The 19,016-nt window shown below is 38.9% G+C and overlaps 2 protein-coding genes and 1 long non-coding RNA gene across 19 annotated transcripts in view; 2 read left to right on the top strand and 1 right to left on the bottom strand.

The window, feature by feature from the left end:
• LOC146481610 (uncharacterized) overlaps nt 1-9,114 on the top strand; it is a 74,913-nt gene extending 65,799 nt beyond the window's left edge. For all 17 annotated transcript variants that reach the window (XR_014864242.1, XM_085107645.1, XM_085107649.1 and 14 more), the window contains one exon: nt 6,729-9,114. Coding sequence is in view for 16 of the 17 variants with exons in the window: in XM_085107645.1 (XP_084963771.1) it covers nt 6,729-6,836 (108 nt within the window). In the remaining variant the exon portion in view is untranslated. The remainder of the gene's footprint in view (nt 1-6,728) is intronic.
• LOC146481614 (uncharacterized) lies at nt 585-6,722 on the bottom strand. The gene is made up of 2 exons (XR_014864254.1): nt 4,391-6,722; nt 585-788 (listed from the first exon to the last, which is right to left on the bottom strand). It is a non-coding gene; the product is annotated as an uncharacterized LOC146481614 (long non-coding RNA).
• Nucleotides 9,115-11,412: 2,298 nt separating the features above from the next.
• Nucleotides 11,413-18,887, top strand: LOC146481615 (uncharacterized). Its single transcript, XM_085108147.1, has 6 exons — nt 11,413-11,602; nt 11,700-11,918; nt 13,054-13,247; nt 13,828-14,877; nt 15,866-16,871; nt 17,211-18,887. The coding sequence occupies exons 1-6, from the start codon at nt 11,413-11,415 to the stop codon at nt 18,122-18,124; spliced, it is 3,573 nt and encodes a 1,190-aa protein (XP_084964273.1). The 3' UTR covers nt 18,125-18,887.
• The last annotated feature ends 129 nt before the right edge of the window (nt 18,888-19,016 follow it).

A 19,016-nucleotide genomic window follows, 5' to 3' on the forward strand; every position in this document is an offset into this window, starting at 1 on the left:
ACTTTTTTATTTTCAAGTTTGATGCTTATATGCTAAGGAATATTTCACCATTAATGTAAACCTTTTGGGATTCCCATACATGCGCTAATATACTGTATTTTGAAAGGCAAACATTAGTCACACTTTGCGTTCCCTTTCACTCCCACTGGGAAATGCCATAGTTTTGGAAAATGGCAACAGTGAACCCATATACCAAATGTAATATACTAAGGTTTTGTCTGGGACATTGCATATATCATTCTTGCAAAGCCAAAGAAATAACAGATTACGTTGAAAAGTGTTCAACACGAAAAAATATACAAAACCTTAAAAATATTTCATTTTTCACGTATATTGGGTATGCCCCTAAACTATAGCTTAATTTGGAGATCTCAGTACATAGTTTCTTGTCAACTGTTGACTTGGTATTAAAAGTGTAGTAGGATAAAGTTTCAAAAAGGGAGGGGTTGTTTATCATGTCTAGTATAGAAGGGGTTAAAAGTTTATGCTTTCAATGTACAGATCTTGCCTTGATCTGTTTGGTGTCCAAATTTGATACAAATTGACGCAATATTGAGCAAGTAATGACTTCTTGTTCCACATCATGGCACTCTTAAGAGTGTGAGGGCTAAACTCTGGTGGCCTCTAACCAAAAATATAGTTTATGAAACCCTTTTTAGGGGTGGGTGGGGGGATGTACAGGGAGTGTTAATGTTCCAGTTTTGTTCCCTTTACACTCAGTTGCTGGGACCCCTCCCCCATTTTGTGGTGTCTATCACCTGATTGTACTGTTAAATCCCTGTGTTTGGCTCATCATCTTACATTAGAGACCAATTGTTTCCTGCCCCACATTTTCTCACCTTCTTTTTCGCCGCCGGCAAATGTGGCTGCATATTTGTTTCTGTTACAAGCTTTGCCTGTGAAATAAGACATAATCAGCATCTTCCCATTCCAAGGTTCTCAAGCATAATTGGACATTTAACCAAACACTAATGTCAGTTAGTTATAATGCAGTTATAATGTTTTGAGTCAAATATTATAGCCCGGTTCATACGTCAAACTTTACATGAGCCGAACCTAATCATTCGGTTCGACGCATGCAAAGATCGACGTATGAATCAGTTAGGATCGACAGATTTGTATTTGGGTCGACCCGCCATTCTATTCGACTGTGCCAGTCGAATAGGACGATAGGACGGCAAAAGTTCGACTTTGATTCATACGTCGAACTTTTACATATGCCGAACCAAATGCATAGGTTACGTATAAATTACTGTAAATTATATCTATCCCAGAGGTCTGCGCGTTCCATCGACTTGGCATGCGCAAAGGACTTCATTCTCAACAAGATGGCGGGAAAAGAGGAATGCGCTTGTTCTTCTTGTTTAGAAACAACTAAATATACTGGTCTGAGATGCGAAAGATTAAAAAAAAAAGAATCTATTCTTGATGTACACACGCACTTCAAACAGACACGAACTTTCCAATACAGGCTATATCAAAGGCGAAGCCTCAAGACTTCTCAGAACAAAATCTTCAAAAAAAAAATTTGAAGGAAACATTACTCTATTCAAACAGAGGTTACGCTACAATAAAACTCTCAGAAGTCAATTTCAGCGAAAGAATGTCGGCACTACAAAACAAACAAAAACCGCGCAAAAACATTTTGCCGTTTGTTACGGAGTATCGCCCTTCTGTGCCTAACCTAAAACCATTCAGATGAGTAAATGGCACTTGATAGAAAATCAGCCTCTGCTAAGAGAGATCTACAAGACCCTTCCCTACTTTCGTACAGAAAATAATAATAATAACAATAATAATAAAAATAATTCTTATATTGCGCACTTTCCATTAAATGATCAAATGCGCATTACATGATTTCTATCTATCTTGAAAGACGTACTCGTAAGAGCAAATTAGCTTTGAAGGTCATACCTCTTCCTATCTCGACCAATAGGAGCCGTGTTTGGCCTGTCTTCATTATTTTACCAAACAAGCTCTTCCATGTCAGAATTCATCTTTCCCGCCATTTTGAATCTTCAGTTAGGTTAGACGCCCGAATCAACTGCCGAACTTAATTATTTGGGTCGACCTCAATAGGTATTAGGTTCGGCTCATGTAAAGTTCGACGTATGAACCGGGCCTTATTGGCCTCAGTTAAAACTTCTTTGTCAATGCAAATTGAATCAGCTCGATACATTAACATCGGAATCACAAAGGTTTTTATAATCTGAATTCGTCCGATGATTGTCAGATTCCTCCATTTCTATAATTGGAGTTTGTTTTGATGGCACCTATTATTTCTATGAAGTTAAGCTTGTCTCAGAGGACGGTGATACGTGAAGTAAACTCCTAGAATTTTCACTGCTTCCTTAATCTCAATGTTTGCCGTACGTTGATCTTAAATGGGGGCGATAATAGAGTTCCCCAGAACCAAAAATTCTGTTTTATTAAGGGCCGAGACCTTCCCAAACTTCTTAACAGCTTCAAGGAATACGCTTAGGGATTCGTCGTTCCTTAAGAACGCGGCTAAGTCATCTGCAAAGAGCTCGAGTTTAATTTCAGTCCCATCCACGATAATTCCTTGAATATTGTCATTTTTACGTAAACTAATAGCTAAAAATTCAAGGACAATAATGAACAGGTACGGAGAAGGTGGATCTCCTTGTCTCACACCTCTTTGTATCTCAAAAGGTCCAGTAGAGAAACCGTTGTTGAGAACACAGCTTGAAATATTTTGATAAAAAGGCAATAGCTTTGGATCCTATCTTAATCTAGGAAATGGGCCTCCAATTCGAAACTTTTCGTTTATCTTTATCTTTCTTCTCGAGCAAAGTTATTACCGCTTGTTTTTGTGAGGTTGATAATTAACCTCGATCATATGAGCAATTGAGGCTATCCACAAGTAATTCACCGAGAGGTTCAAAGAAAGCGATATAAAACTCCACTGTGAGGCCATCGTTACCTGGCGATTTATTTTTCTGAAAGGATTGCAGACTCTTAAAGCATTCCGTAAGAGTCAATCTGCCCTCACATAAAGAGCGTCTTCTTTTGATAATTTGGGGATTACCTGACGTCGTAAAAACCAGTTTAAAACATCTTCGGAGGCCTTTAGGTTATCCTTCTTATAAAGACTAGAATAAAACCCGTCCAATTCCTTCATAATTCTTTTAGGATCGGAGGTCAAGAAATCTTCCTCAGTATACAGTTTACGAATACAACTCTTAGATTTTCTATGATTTTCAAGGTTTAAGAAATATTTGTTGCTTTTTTCTCCATACTCGTACCAAATGGCCCTGGAACGTATTATCGCTCCCTTTGTCACGTGCTCATAGAATGATTCATACTTATTTTTAGCATTTTCCAGTTTTTCAATATTGTCAGGGGACGGATCCCTGCTACAGTCATCCTCGTATTGCTTGAAGGAATCTTTTATAATTTTCAATTTCTGTCTTCTCGCATTACCTTTTTCTTTACTTTACTTTATCGTCACTTGCCTTATTCGGTATTTACTTTTACTTAAAAGTCCCAAAGTACTCTCATATCGTTAAGGGACTGGTCAAAAAGTATAGGATTGGTTTGGGCCGGAGCATTTGGAAATGTGGTGGATAAAAAAACACATAGCCCACCCATTCCTTTTGGCACAAAACTGACTGACCCACCCCTAAATGAAGGTTGAAAATTACATGACCCACCCCCAATTAAACATGAAGTTTTTTGGTTGCATTGCAATCCAAGGAAATCATAAACCTCCGGCCTCGCTTCGTGAGGAATTAAAGTTTAGGGAAGTACGCTTAACGATACATCGCTATCACTGTCACTCCAACTGCTGAAAGCTTGTTTTGCGAGAGGGATATTGTCATCATCGGAGCTATCATTCCCAGTTTCCTGCAGAACACAGTCTTCGCTTGCTGCTGACACTCGATTCAGAGCCACTTGTTTCTTTGCCAGTGGATACACTGTCTATGGCTTCTGACAACAGAATGTGAGCTGACACTAAGTCAAGCTTGCTTTTCTTTTTTTTCCTTAATTTCTTTTCGGTTGTCGGATTGTGATGTTCGAGATACACTGATTAAGGACAGAAACTCTTTGCTTTCTCACCAAATCCTTAATTACATACGATTTTCCCCCACTCCGCATCCTCATAGGTCAAGTTACTCTCCCTTTCTGCTTTCTCCCTTCTTTCTCTTTTTCTCTTTTGTTGTTCATGTTAAGCTACGTAAGATGATAGTTGTATTTCACAACAAGGTCTTGTTCTACTGCATACTCCTCAGAGAAAGCTTGAATGTTGCTCTCTTTTTCTAGTGAAATTTCACCTGTAGGTTGGAAGATAAATGTGTGCCAATTCCTCTTAAAAAATAGGATGACCCACCCCAATGGGTAGCTGAAAATTGCGCGACCCACCCCTTACCAAGGGCCTAAAAACTGACGACCCACCCCCTCTCTGCTCCGGCCCAGCCCACCCTATACTTTTTGACCAGTCCCTGACCTCAATAAATTCCTCACGACACACTGGTACACTTTCCGTTATAAGCCTTACAAAATCAGAATCATCCAATAAACCTGCATTAAATTTCCACTAAGATGGATCATGCCTTTGTTCTTCTATGCTATTAGAATGAAGCACGATAGCCGAGTGGTCTGAATTTATGGAGGGAATTATATTAACATTTTCTACTTCTTCTTGGTACGAATCACTCAACAACCAGTAATCCAATCTCCGTTGAATAATAGGACTTTTTTGCTTCCAGGTAAAACGTTTGCATTCTGGGTTTCTAACGCGCCAAATATCTACTATCAAAGTTTAAACATATATCTTGAATGTACTTAACAGAATCTTTCTTTGTAAGGTTGCCACCTGAACCATCCCATTCCGGATCTAGAACCGCATTATAATCGCCGCCCAATACAATCTTTTGCTCAGCGCTTAGGTGAAACTTCTCTACCAATTTATCCAGGCGACCAAAAAATTCACATTGTTCTTGAACCTTATTTAGCGCATAAATATTAGCAAATAAGTAGTCCGATCCCTGCACAGTGGCATTAATCAAAATGTAACGACCTTCGGTGTCTAAACCAGACGATTTAAGGTCAAATTCCAAATCATCTTTTATCAAGATCATAACTCCACGACTGTGATTAGTACCATGAGAGTAAAACATCTTACCTTTGTACTGTGTTTTCCAAATAGCCTCAACCTCTTTCGTGCTATAAGTTTCCTGGAGAAATATAATGTCCTCCTTTTGCTTGTTAAGCCACAGGAACAAAGCCTTCCTTTTTGTGGATGAACGAATCCCTCGAACATTTGAAATTAACGTTATCCGTTGTGAATGCAAATTATGGAGAAACAAATTATTTTCGAATTGTTTGAAACATGCATATAAACTAGATAATACAAAGCGCTTAACACCGAGACAAAGCTGTTTACCAAACGCGAAAACAAAGAACATAGAAAATACAAAGATATTAAGAAGAGCAGCAGATATTCTTTATCCATGTGTTACTCTAGGGATTTAGGACTATAGTTATTACTATGTATGCAAAGTTCTCAAAACTGCACTGCACGCTTTTAAAGATAAATAAAAAAACAATTTGAATGTGCGGGAAAATACTCCAAATGGCTATTTCACGCTATAAATCCCAGAGGCCTAGGTTTGAACAAAAACATAAAAAATGTCAAGTTCATTTATTAGAACATGAGCATAGAATTCCATTCCAAATATGGTTTTTCTATCGACCAGCGATTGGTTTCAGCTTCTAATCCACATTCAGTACTGAAAGTGCAGAATTTTCGTCAAACCGAGCAACTGCTTGGCCTGTGAGGACGTGTGAAGGTGACCTCTGTCGTTGAAGCTTTACAGATACGCCAGGAATAAGCGCCAAAGACTTTGAAGGAATGAATATTCGCTTCGCTAAAACGCAAACGGTAAGAGTCTAATTCCGAAGTCAGTCGATGTGAGCGCGTCCTGGAGTTTCGTTTTATCGACGTTGCGATTCACTCTGTGTGGTTTTAGAATATAACTCAACAGCACCTTGTAAGAAGAGCTAAACAGACCTATAGCTGTGACAGAATAGTTAACGATAAATAAACTGAATTTAAGGTCTTCTCTGTGGCAAGAAACCTATTTTCCAAATTGTCCGAAGCGGCCACGTGTTGAGAACTTTGTCCACTACTTTGTATTAAACTACGAATACTTTTTGCATTCTTGTTTTGAGTTGAGAAACTTACTCAGACAAGTTGTACTCCTGAAACTTAGGTACAAGTTCACTGTGCAAATTTATTAGCTCTCTTCACCACCTTTCGCTGTGGTATCGTTTATCATGCTATAAAAGGTCGTTCTACCTTTTGAGTCTGTAGATGAAATCCTAGTGTGACCATTCAAACGAAAGCCACTAAGCAGTACTGTTTATCATGCCATACAAGGTGGTTCAGTGGATGAAATCATAAAGTGTACTCTTGAACCTAAGGTACAAGTTCACTGTCCAAATTCGTTAGCTTTCTTCACCAACTTTCGCTGTGTGGTAGTTTCTCATACTGTACAAGGTGGTTCTACCTTTCGAGTCTGTGCATGAAATCCTAAAGTGTGACCATTCAAATGAAAGCCACTGAGAGTACTGTCCTATGGAGCCTTTTGTTTGTCATTACTTTACAAATTATTTAAATTTCAAAGTAATTAGCAAAGCATGCTGCTGACTTTCTATGGGCGTATTTGTTGAACACAAACTCATGTGTTTTGTTTTATTTTCAGGAAGGACATTTTCATAAGGAGATCGAACAGGAGGTGGAAAAGGATCAGAAGAGAGGAAAAAGCATTGTACTGAAGCAAACGGAACAAAGAGATTTCATTTGTGTATAAAAATGATACCTTTGAAAGATGGTGGCGGTGTTTGACAAAATTATTGAATTTTCAATTCAGTAACAGTCAATTGATGATCTATTTACTAAAATATCGTATGTTCAAATTTTGCAACTATCCAACCATTTGGTGTGAGGGCAGATCCCGAGGGGATTGAGCTGATATTTTCAGTCAGAAATGGTGACGTTCGAATATACGGTCGCTTAATTTTGAAAACACTGTCGATGCAGCAGAATTTCTTTCAATACTTTTAAAATATACCAGCCATCTTTTTAAAATATTATTCTGCAAATCGTTTAAGAATAATAGAATTTTTTTAAAAGTAAAATTGGGATATGAAACTTGAAAATTAAAAAGGTCAACATCGGAGATCACTCAGTGTTGCGCTACTTAGAAATCGGTTAAGTTATTTTTCAGTTATATTCTGTTGCCAAGGTGGAACTGCAAGTTGTATAAAAGGCAAATGAAAACATTACGCTGTATAAAAGGACAACTCGGTCAAACCTAAAAAATTGTTTCTCTTTTTTCCAAAAAAAAAAAAAATGAAATCTGAAACACTTCAGGTTAAGTCGAAACACCGAACAAGGATATCAAGAGATGAGACTAGCGATTGCGTTTTCGTTGTTAACTACAAAACAATTTGATGGAATTGAAAACATCCAAAAGAAATGTTAGTTTTCGTAGGTCAATCTAATATTACCTGATTGTTTACAAATGTCTTGAAAATTATATATTACGTGGTGTGTAAAATGGAAATTTTGTTGATGGGCTTACCTTTTAACTGAATTACAAAAGAAATGGAGGCTTAAATTTCAAAATCACTGATTCTTCAGTTTTCTATCACTCTCCATTTTGGTTAATTCGATATCAAATTGCCTGATTATGTACAAAAATCTTCAAAACTCTATCATTTGGTCTGTGAAGGGAAGCCTTGTTCATGTTCTTACGAAAATGGACGCTTAAATTTTAAAATAAATTATTTAGTTTTGGATCTCTCTCTGTTTTGGTTAATTTGATATTAAATTGCCTGATTATCTACTAAAATCTGCAAAATTCTGTATCATGTGGTCTGTGAAATAGAAACTCCCTTGGTGACCTTGATCTTTGGACTGAATTACAAAGAAATAAATTCTTCGGTTTTGGCCAATTCGCGACGGGAATAAAAATAAAAATCAAACATCTACACTTAGCAGTTCCACCTTCGTTCACTGTTGTCAAGGGAACACAAGGCTTAAAAGAGGATCCCAATGGGAACGTGGGTAACATGTATTACTAATATAATTGTTTAAGTGTGGCGTGAACATATTTTATCAAGATTTCATTGATCGAAAATTTTATTATTTACTGAAAAGGAAAAAAATATGGAGGATCCTTCTGTTATTCCTTATGTTCCCTTTGCATGCTGTAGTATGTATAATATAAACAAGCGTCTGGTTGGAATGATGTGGGCCAAACGATAGAAAACGTCTCGGGGACATCTTTTGCACCAAATTAGAGTTACGAACCACAAAAGATTGAATGATTTTCCCACCATTTCATTTCTGGCAGAGATAAAAAATATAAATTTGCAGGTTTGCTGTATTCCAATTTTTTTTTTGTCCGAAATAAGTTCCATGTAAATTGGTTCTTGGTTCGGAAACAGGTTTTTCTTTAAACGATTAAAATTACAAGAAAACATACAAAAATAGGACTTCAAGTCACTAATTTACGACCACGAACGAAAAAGCGACATGTTAAGCTAAACGGTTTTGCAGCTGTTTAAATTTGGTTTTAGTTTGGAAAACAAAAACATAAGCGTTTTTCAATTGGTTTTATGATCAAAATTTCTGCGATCATCCAATTTTTCCCTGCTGTGAAACGGCTTACCGTGTTGCTCTTTTAGCTTACACCACTTCGGAAAGAAAACTTTACTTCAGACAAATTTCGTTGAAAATTTTCAAAAATTCAAGACTTAAAATTGGAAACAAAAAGTTTCCTTACGAAGTGGTGTATGTTTTTTGGCGGGTTTAAATTTGTAGGAGTATTCTTTGAAATTTTTTTCTGATCAAAAACTTTCAAAGGGTGCCCCGTTAATTTTTTTGCTAAAATTGTAACCAGGGAAAACTCTGAGCAAATTTCATCAAATTTTCCCGCCAAAAGACTTGGTATATATATCAGAAGAAAAATTTTGGTCACACCTTTAGTTAGTTAAAAGATTTTTACTTAATTAATTAACTTATTATTGAAAGCATTGTTAAGAAAGAAAGAAAATAAAGAACACACAATGCAACTGAAACAACTGTTTTGATCTTTATTTTCTTTTATTATTAGCTAATAAAATGAATACCTGATAACCAAAATAGATATTAATTATTGCGTTAGACCTTGAAAATTGAAAAAAAAAAAAAAAAAAAAAAAAAACGGCGCATGCGTATTTTAGGCGCCTGTATTTTTTTCTACGTCTTTTGGCGGGAAAATTTGAGTAGTTTAAACGGCAGTTGCAAACCAAGGCAAAACAATGGCAATGTATTTGTCTAAAAAAATCTTGTTACAGGAGCTTCTCTGCAAGGTTCTTGATAATAAACTATCTATTTATCTTTTTTTCTCTGATGAAACACATACACGTAGTTTTTGTTTTAGCTTGTCCTCAAACTTTGCTTACAAAAATGAAAAATTATCTTCGAGTCTGGCACTTTGTCATTTAAAAAGCAGTTTACCGCCGTGATAAAGTTGTAAGCAAATGAGTACCGTGTAAATGAACGCTAGCTCATTGATACAGTGCAACACAGACATAACTGCCGAACGAGAAGAAAAAATTTCAAAGTAAATTTAACTTGACGAAAATGTTTTAAAACTGCACGTTTAAAGTAGGAATCACAAATTGCTACTGAATAATTCCAAGAAACGTTTTACGGAAAACTAAAGTTCGTTTCTCAATCAAAATGCAATAGTAATCGCTTGAAATTTTGTGGTTTTCCTTTGCTATTGTTTAAACCACTGACTTTTTCGAAATATGTTAAGAGCCAATGTCGGAAAATATCGAGAATCTCAAATCAGTTCTAAAAATTCGAATTTTTGCTGATACCACCCAAACACCCCTGTGGGTGAACTATTTCAAGAAATGATATTAAGAAATCCCCAAGCGCTTTACATTTTGAGAATTTTAGAAAAGTTCGAAAATTCGCTAAAAATACATTTTTTTTATTCGGGAAATGGGTGCAAATTTTAACAATTTTCATCGAAACAGTACAAGAGCGCAAAAGTTCCTATTAACTTGATATTACTCATGTATTTAGAAGACATCCAAAGCTTTAAGACTTCATAAAAAGGTTTTGCAAAATAACTATTGTAATATAGTTTCTGGCTTTTATTGTGTGCACCCCGATTGAGTGTTGTTTTGGCAGTCAAAATAACGCCCAACTTCAACCGCCAAAAGTCGACCCTGGTATGTCACAAATTGAAAAACGTACTATACTAAACGAAAGAACTGTTATTTTATTAATTACACCCGAAGTTTTAGCTCTGCAAATTAAAACGTTTGCGAGTAATAAAATTTTAACTTGAGCCCCCCAAGTCGCCGTGCGCGACAAGAACGTGGAATGTAAACAAAGGAAAATATATGCAAATCGAGGAGAAAATCACACAGAAGTTATAACTAGCCCGTCAAAGCGCAAGGAATTGATGAGAATTCTGTTATCTAAGCAAGTATTGCTATCTGGGAAGCTAATAAAGCGAAATTGTTCGTCGAATAATCTAAAACAAGGAAAAATACTAAAACAAAGTATTAAAAAGAACAGCGATTCACGAAATCTGGTCGGGTGAATCCCCGGTTCTGAAGTAACAGGCGTTCGGTCTATCAATCATTTCAACTTCAAAACCCCATCGGCAAACTATGTTTATTTTTTTATTTTATTAGCTTCGCCAACAGATAATAAATTTACTTAGATAAAAATGAACTATGAAGTGAAAGTCAAAATTATTGTAAATGACCTCTCAACAAAATGGAATGACAGCGGCTATCAAGACCACAAACAAAACGGACCGTATTAATTGTATCCCAAATAAAATAAACAATAATTGTTTGTGCTCAAAGCCAAAAAGCACAAGATGCAAGTATATCAAAGCAAACATTTACAATAATGATGAACACACCTTCCAGGCAGGGCCTTCTACGGACGTCCATCGCCTCCAAGCTTTGAGATACTCTTACGAAAGAATTGGTTTTCGATGTTCGTCCAGGATTTTTAGAAACTAATACCCTCCACCCAGTCACAGTCTTAGCAAGTGTTCATCATCTTTCTCGTGATGTAAGGCTTTGTAGCTTACCTGAATGAAATGACTTAAAAACCAGCGAGTAACTGAAATTGTAACATATGTCCGTACAAAGGTTTCGGCGCCAAATGTTGGTTCTTTAATTTGGTGTCAAGTTACATGTATGGTCAGTGATTTGAATAAATTACCTTGTGCACGCAACATTCCCCGTGTACACGTAATCACCTAATTCTGTACAGTATTTCGAAATCCAAACAAACTACATTGCATAAGCGACACATGGTATAATCTACAGCGTTTATAACGCTGTGTGTGGAAAGAAAAAATGTTGTGCAGTTTTTCGACTCTTGTTGATGGAAATTTTAAATGCGATGTTAGCCAGGAATATCCTGGTCAATACGAATGTATACCTCTTCTTAAATGTGAACGAGACATCACGAGACATCTGGAAATGTATGGCCTTAGTGAAGATCCATCGTTGGAAAGTGAAATGAAACTGCTACTAGCTCGTGCAGGTAAACGACATTTGGTTTAATTTTTACTTTGTTTTTAATTTTGTTGCGTGATTATTGCGTGAGAGTACTATTACGAAAGTTCTCTTCTTTTAATCAGGAATTTTTTCGCCTGATGTGTCTCATGAACTCATAACTATATGTCCCCGTCATCGGGCGGAATATGGTATAAGATGGAGAACAGGGAAAACTAGGTGTTCGGTTCCAAGCCCAATGATCGCACATAAGTCAGCAACAGTGAAAGGAACACGCAGAATAAACAGTCAACTATCTTCACTTATTTTGAAGGAAACAGGCCAGCTAATTGCTGTTGGATCGCGTAAGTGATTTTTACGTAATGTCTTGTAATTTTTACTGAAGTTCTCATGAGAGATTGATAGAACGGCCCTGGCAGTAACAAATTCTTGGTTGTCACGTGACGTCACCAATTTCGAAATATTCAAAACCAGGAGGCCTACAGAAATTTTGCCTTCATCTAAGGAAAGATCACCTAAAAATATATCTCTTCACAATTCCTTAGCTCGATATCGTGCATTCTTTTGACAACAGGTAACCGGCAATAGCGGTTCCAGACGTAATCCATAGGAGCCCTGTAAGGAATTTTTTTTACTGAAGTGATGGAACCCGGGGTGGGGGGAGGGCACTCAAGGGAAGTTTGGGTAGGAGTGTGCCGCCACCCGCCGAGGCCTTCAAACCCTGACTTAGTTAAGTTTAAGACAAAATTTGTCTTTTCGCTATCCAGTTTAAGACATTTGACCTAGTAAATTTATGGCCCTGATTATTTGTTTCACTTTGCATAAAAAATTGAGTAATTTTTCAAACTAACATAATGGAATTAGGATTTTTCCAAAAAAAAAAAAATCGTTGGTAACCACAAATGTAGACCCTCCATCACTAACCTTGACACTCTTTTAAAGAGACACCCTGTTTAAGACTCAAAAGCAAAAACTATACGTTGTTCAGCGGCGCACACCCGTATGGTCCCTAATCTCGTACCCAGATCTCACTCTGTCCTTGAGAGATCTGGTTTTTGCCAGTGTTCGCGACTTTTTTTCGCGACCTTTTTTGTGTTATTACCGAGGGGCCCAGAGAAGTAAGACACAAACAAGAGATGGCGACAGAAGCTGTCAAATAAAGTTGCAAAAAAATGGCGAAAATGTGTGTAGACATTAGTTATCCCCGTTCTCTCATGAGCTTAACCGGTCTTAACCATGATATGCTTCGAATTGCCAAAAACTGGACAGGAACACTTGCTCCTTCCCCCCCCTCCCCCCCTCTCCCTCCCCCTTTTTTTGGGATAAGCTGCAATGTGTTTTGCAAATATTTCAACTGTTAGGAGTTTAACAAAACTACCTCAATGTTGAGGACTAGAAAAAGTAAGACTACTTCACTTTTTTTCTCGTGGATGAAGAGGTATACGATTGTTACACTAACATACTATTATTTTACATTAGCTATTTGCTTCACTTGTTTTGCACATTTGACGAGGGAAGAGGAAACACATGTAACGGGTGCTGGAGCTATAGAGAAGGGATTAGAAGGACCTAGGGAAGCTAAAGTGGAAGAGGAGAAGTTAGAAGGATCTATGGAAAGTAGGGATGAAGAAAAGAATTTAGAAGGACTCATGGAAACTGGTCATACAAGGCTGGTATGTTCATAAGCCCATAAAATAAGTTATTTAGTACTCAAAATATTTCTCCGTTAATGATTGGCTCAAAAGCCCCGGATAATTCTTTATAAACAGCAAACGTTGACGGCGATTGTGGTATCTGAAAAATGATGTCAATAATACAGGGAAGAGGCCATAAAAAGAGAAGGCAATCGAGATTTGCTGGGGTCGAGGTTGCCACTAAGCATAACTCAGTTTCTGTAACATGAAGCACCAAAAGAAATAAATTTAGGCAGATCGAGTAGCGCGAGATCCGCCGAGGCTGAAAGGCTGAACTTCAACCCAATCAAACTTAAAGAAGCAAAAAACTGTGAATAAACTACCATCGGACGAGCAAATTGTTTACTTGCGCCTTCACTGCTTTTGTTCAGCTGATTTTAAAAAAAATCAAATTAAGGTAGCTGTTTATTTAGAGAAGTGGCGTACCCAACCGCATATCCTCTTATCCGTACAAAATCGGACAATACAGGGCGCTTTTGTGAAAAATGCAGCAACCCGGATTAAACTGTAATGGGTATCATAAGGATTTTCTAATTTGTTATTTATTTCAAATGTGTAGGAAACCGAGGAATCAATATCTGCAGACAGTGATGTATCTAGTGCTGTCCTTGGTGCATTAAGCAAGTTAGAAATTGCCGATGAGACCCTTTTAAGCCCTGAAACCAGGAGCACAACGTCTACTCAAAGCGATGAAATTCTTCCCTCTCAAGAAACAGCCGCAGAAATGCAGCGTAGCCTTCTGAATGAGTTCTTGGTGGCTTGGAATATCCCGCCGCTTCAAAGAAAATGGTTGGACTTTAGCAGTTGCAGTGAATCCACTAAACAAAGGTATACAAGAAGATCAAGCGACATCGTAGCTGCAGTGCTAAAAACCATTTCCCCCGAAAATGCTGGCCTTATTTGGAGAGCCATGACGTCAACAGCTTCCATGAACAAGTTGCTTGGTATTGAAGAAATCTCACAAGCAGATCAGCGTTACCTAGAAGCCTTGACAGAAGCGTACAATAACGCCGATAGCTGGGATACCCGCCGCCAAATCCTTTCTGTAATGACTGGTGTTGCTGGTTATAAAATGTTAGCCACTTTCATTCCAGGGCTAACAACGTACCGGTACACTATGGCAAATTTGCACCGCCTTCAGTTTGGTCGAGGAGCACCTGTACCTCTTCAGGTGTCAACAAGAATAAAAGTAGATCTAAAACGGTTAGATCATTTTCTGTGCTTTATTACAAGCCCACACCTAGTGCAAGATCTTCCGTTCGGACAGAAACATTTGACTCTTTCGACGGGTGAAGTCATTAAAGTTCCCAACGTGATAAGAACCATGATACCTCAGCGAATCGTGCGTCAATATACTCAGTACTGTGAAGAGACTGGCTTTCAGCCTTTTAGTGAAAGCACGATGTTGCGCATTTTGTCTGAATGCAGTGCGTCAGTAAGAAAGTCTCTTCAGGGACTCGATTACTATGCCGCGGAGGGTACACGAGCATTTGATGACCTGATATCACTGGTGCGTAAAATAAACGAAGTGGAAAGTGACATGGATTGGGAAACACGAATGATCGAGTCGCTCAAAGCTGCTAAGCTTTATCTAAAAGGAGACTACAAGGTATGTTTTAGCAAACCAAAACTTTGATGGTTAATGCATTAATAAACATGGGTACATTTCACCTCAGTTCCCGCCTGATCGTTAGTATCCTATAGGATACTAGAAGACATCACTGTTTACCACCATTGTTTTTGTAATCAAGAGCCATTATGGCTCTTGTTGTAATTCAAATTTGCAACGAGTGGAAAAAAAAAAAGAATCTTTTGTTACAAGAACCAATGCGCCTCTTCTCTGGGTTCCAGAGACTTTTATTGCCCGTATTTCGGTTTTTGTCAAGTCTTTATAGTGAGCCGCGTTTTTCTCGCGGCTTCGGCCGAAGATTCCCGCCGGCCGCAGCACGCGAAAAAAAACGTCTGGACCCAGGGTAATGCACTTCGTGTTGGCACATTAATATCAATAGGTGACGTAAGCGTGAGTATCGCTATATCTTGATCCCATGTACGAAAACATTTGTGTGAAAGGCGTATAACTTGGGTAGCAAGTACATAGAAGCGCATTGTTTTTGTAATCAAGAGCCATTATGGCTCTTGTTGTAATTCAAATTTGCAACGAGTGAAAAAAAAAAAAAAGAATCTTTTGTTACGAGAACCAATGCGCCTCTTCTCTGGGTTCCAGAGACTTTTATTGCCCAGTTTTCGGTTTTTGTCAAGTCTTTATAGTGAGCCACGTTTTTCTCGCGGCTTCAGCCGAAGATTCCCGCCGGCCGCAGCACGCGAAAAAAAAACGTCTGGACCCAGGGTAATGCACTTCGTGTTGGCACATTAATATCAATAGGTGACGTAAGCGTGAGTATTGCTATACCTTGATCCCATGTGGGAAAACATTTGTGTGAAAGGCGTATAACTTGGGTAGCAAGTACATAGAAGCGCAAAAAATATTAACTGGGATGACAAATTTTTGACTTTCACTGTCGTTGTGTGTAGCCGATCGCCGAAATAAGTTGATTAAATGAGGCTTATTGCTCATACAATGATCGACTTCTTTGCAGGTACATTTAGAGAAAGAAGCTGGCGTGCCAGATCACTGTGTAGCGTTTTCATTGAGCGATGCTACCGATCCAGACTACCGGGAGAAGTGTCAACACAATCACGAAGGTACCTGTGAGCAGTGTGAAGCGCTAAACGAAACTTTAAGGGAAATTGAAAATCGTATAAACCGTTGCCATTTTTCACCTGATGACGCGGAGCGTGATGAAGCGATTTACATCATGCAGTCATCGAAGCTTGCCATCCGTTCATGGCAGTGCCACATATTACGATCCTTTAACCAAGACCAAGCGCGACTGGATTGTCTTGACCTTCTTGACAATGAGACATTACTCATTGTCAACGACTGGGCAATGAAGTTTCTACCGCAGAGGTACCGAGAATCGCAGTCTGACTGGTTCGGGAAGCGTGGCATATCCTGGCACATTTCCGTGGTCTATAGAAGATCTGACAGTCAGTTACAGTGGCAAGGATATATTCACGTCATCCAGTCATGTAGTCAGGACAGTACCTCCGTGATATCAATTATGCAGGATGTGCTTCGCTCTGTCAAAGCCGAGTATCCAAACGTAACGAAGGCCTATTTTCGGCAGGACAACGCTGGATGCTATCATTCGTCCGCAACAATCCTTGCGTGCCCTGTAGTTTCGAATTCTACTGGAGTCCAAATCAGACGCATTGATTTCAGTGATCCACAGGGCGGCAAGGGAGCTGCAGATCGTCTTGCAGCCACATGTAAGGCTCACGTGCGCAGTTTCATCAATGAAGGCCATGATGTCACGAATGCCACTCAATTAAAAGACGCTCTTGTCTCACATGGAGGAATTGATGGCGTTCGCGTAGCGTGTCTGGATGCAATCACAACGGCATTACCAATCAGCGAAACAGCGAAGATCCAAAATGTCAGTAAACTCAACAACTTTGAGTTTACAGAAGGTGGTATCAAAGCATGGAGGGCATATGACATTGGCAGAGGAAAAGGAATCAAAGCCGATACCTTGACAACAGGTAACATTCAGTCTTGAAGTTTTTGTTGTTGTTGTTTGCATTTGGGACCCTGGACTATTTTAAAATGTTCTTTAAGAAAAATTAAGGATGGCTAAGAAAACCTTAGACTGCAAAACAGTCGTTTTTATTTGTGTGTGTGAATGCGCGAATTCTCGCGCGCGAAGCGCGAGCCTACCACGCCCACTACGTAATCGGTAAGATCAACTCAAAACTAATAAGAGCAATGGAAAAATAATACCAAGTATAGCAATATACAAAGCTCTTTTAAAACTAGAACACAATACACTGAATTTATTCGTTTACCCATCGTTTTGACACTTTTAATTTCCCTATTTACAGAATCCGAAAACAGGTGGTTAGAATCTACATTTTCTCCGGGGAAATTCAAGTCTCTCGGCCATAAAGACAAAAAGCATGTTGATGACGACGAGTCTCCCAAAACAGAAGAGAGTTCCAGTGACATTCAGGAGAGTCAGACCAAGCATGGTGTATACACTTGCCCAGAGAGTGGATGTACAAGGGTTTTCCAGAGACATTCGGCATTGACGAAACATCTATCCTCTGAGAAATGCATACGGTCCCTGGAAAAACACACTCTTATGGACCTTGCCAAGCTTGGCTATCAGCAGGTTTTAGAAGAGGGCGTCGGTGTTGTGCCAACCTTAAGAACCAGCAGTGTTGCAAGCAAACAATCCAGGGAACGTTTAGCAGAGGGATGGGCGTTACGACCAGCTAAGAAGGCATATCGTTTTAGTGAGAAGCAGAAGGCCTATCTCACTGCTAAATTCACCATTGGTCAGTCCACTGGACGGAAAGTCGACGCAAGTCTTGTAGCACGTGATATGAGACGTGCCCATAGTTCGAATGGCGAGCGGCTTTTTAAATCAACTGAGTTTCTGACCTCTCAGCAGATATCTTCATATTTCTCCCGCCTTTCTGCGACAACTCGCCAGCAGACCCATGAAGTCGACATTACAGCTATTGAAGAAGAAATAAACTTTTCTGCGGCCAGAGACAAAGCGATGGCTACTGTCACCCTCCAGCATCCAATACTGTTTGACCAATACAACATCTGTGCCATGGCAGAAGAAGACACATTGAAGAGCTTGAAGGTTTCGTTGCTGCAGGTGATTTGCCAAGGCCTCAATCTCGACATCCCTAATCCACCAATTCGCCGTAAAGCTCCATACCTGAAGTTGCTTAAAGAAGCCATCAGTGATTGTAGTTGCCAAAGCCAAGAAATCGACTACTGAAGAGGTGACTCTAGCAAGTCCTGTCCCTTAACATCGAGAAGGAGACCTCCTTTTTTACTTCCACCAATCTGTCGATCATTTCTTTAAGTAATATTTTATGTAAGTAAAGAAAAATAAGTGGAGATCTAAGCCTCGGTTTTCGCCGCTCTCTCTGGTTCGATCCCGAGAAGAGACTTTCGGGGGAGGAGCGCGGGCTCATTTCCTAAACAGCTGCAGGTAATTGAGCCTACGAAAATCTCAAATACTTCAGTTGTAAGGGACGGACCATTACGAAAGTTATGGGGGTGGGGAATTTTAGAGCGGCATGAATTTTTTCGTTAACATTTCCCTTTAGGCCAATGCGGGAGTATTTTTAAGGCTACTCGGCGTGCATGAATTTTTTTCATAAGATTTTCCCTTGCACGAAAATATTTATTTTTTTGTACTTCGTCCCCACCCCAGAACCTTTCTAATGGTCTGTCCCTAGAGCCGGGGGATATTTCCCTATAAAAATTGCGCAGCGCGTGGCAGAAATTTACAAAACACTGGAAGAGGTACAAGCATTTCTCATTTGTTTTCGGATCAATGGTCTTAAAGTCATTGAAAAGTACCGCCAAAGCTCTCATGACTCTTGGAGTCTCTTCCTCTTACTTCCCTTTCTGTCTCTTTAACTCCAGGGATGAGAAGAAGAATAACCCTGGAAAGGGGCTTGAGGGCTCCGACACGGGTGCGATTGGCATCCCTATTCATTTCTGGAGAGAAGTAATATTTTGCTTATTTAGATATAAACGGAGATGGCGAAGGTGCACTAGGAGATTCTTTTAGTTCTGATTGCACAGTCCTCCTTTATTTAGTGACGATTTTGCGATGTTTTGCTGGCGACTACCCTAAAGGAAATAACTAAAGAACTCCG

The sequence above is a fragment of the Pavona decussata genome, unplaced genomic scaffold, assembly GCF_977016875.1.
Source record: "Pavona decussata unplaced genomic scaffold, jaPavDecu1.1 SCAFFOLD_48, whole genome shotgun sequence".
NCBI lineage: Eukaryota > Metazoa > Cnidaria > Anthozoa > Scleractinia > Agariciidae > Pavona > Pavona decussata.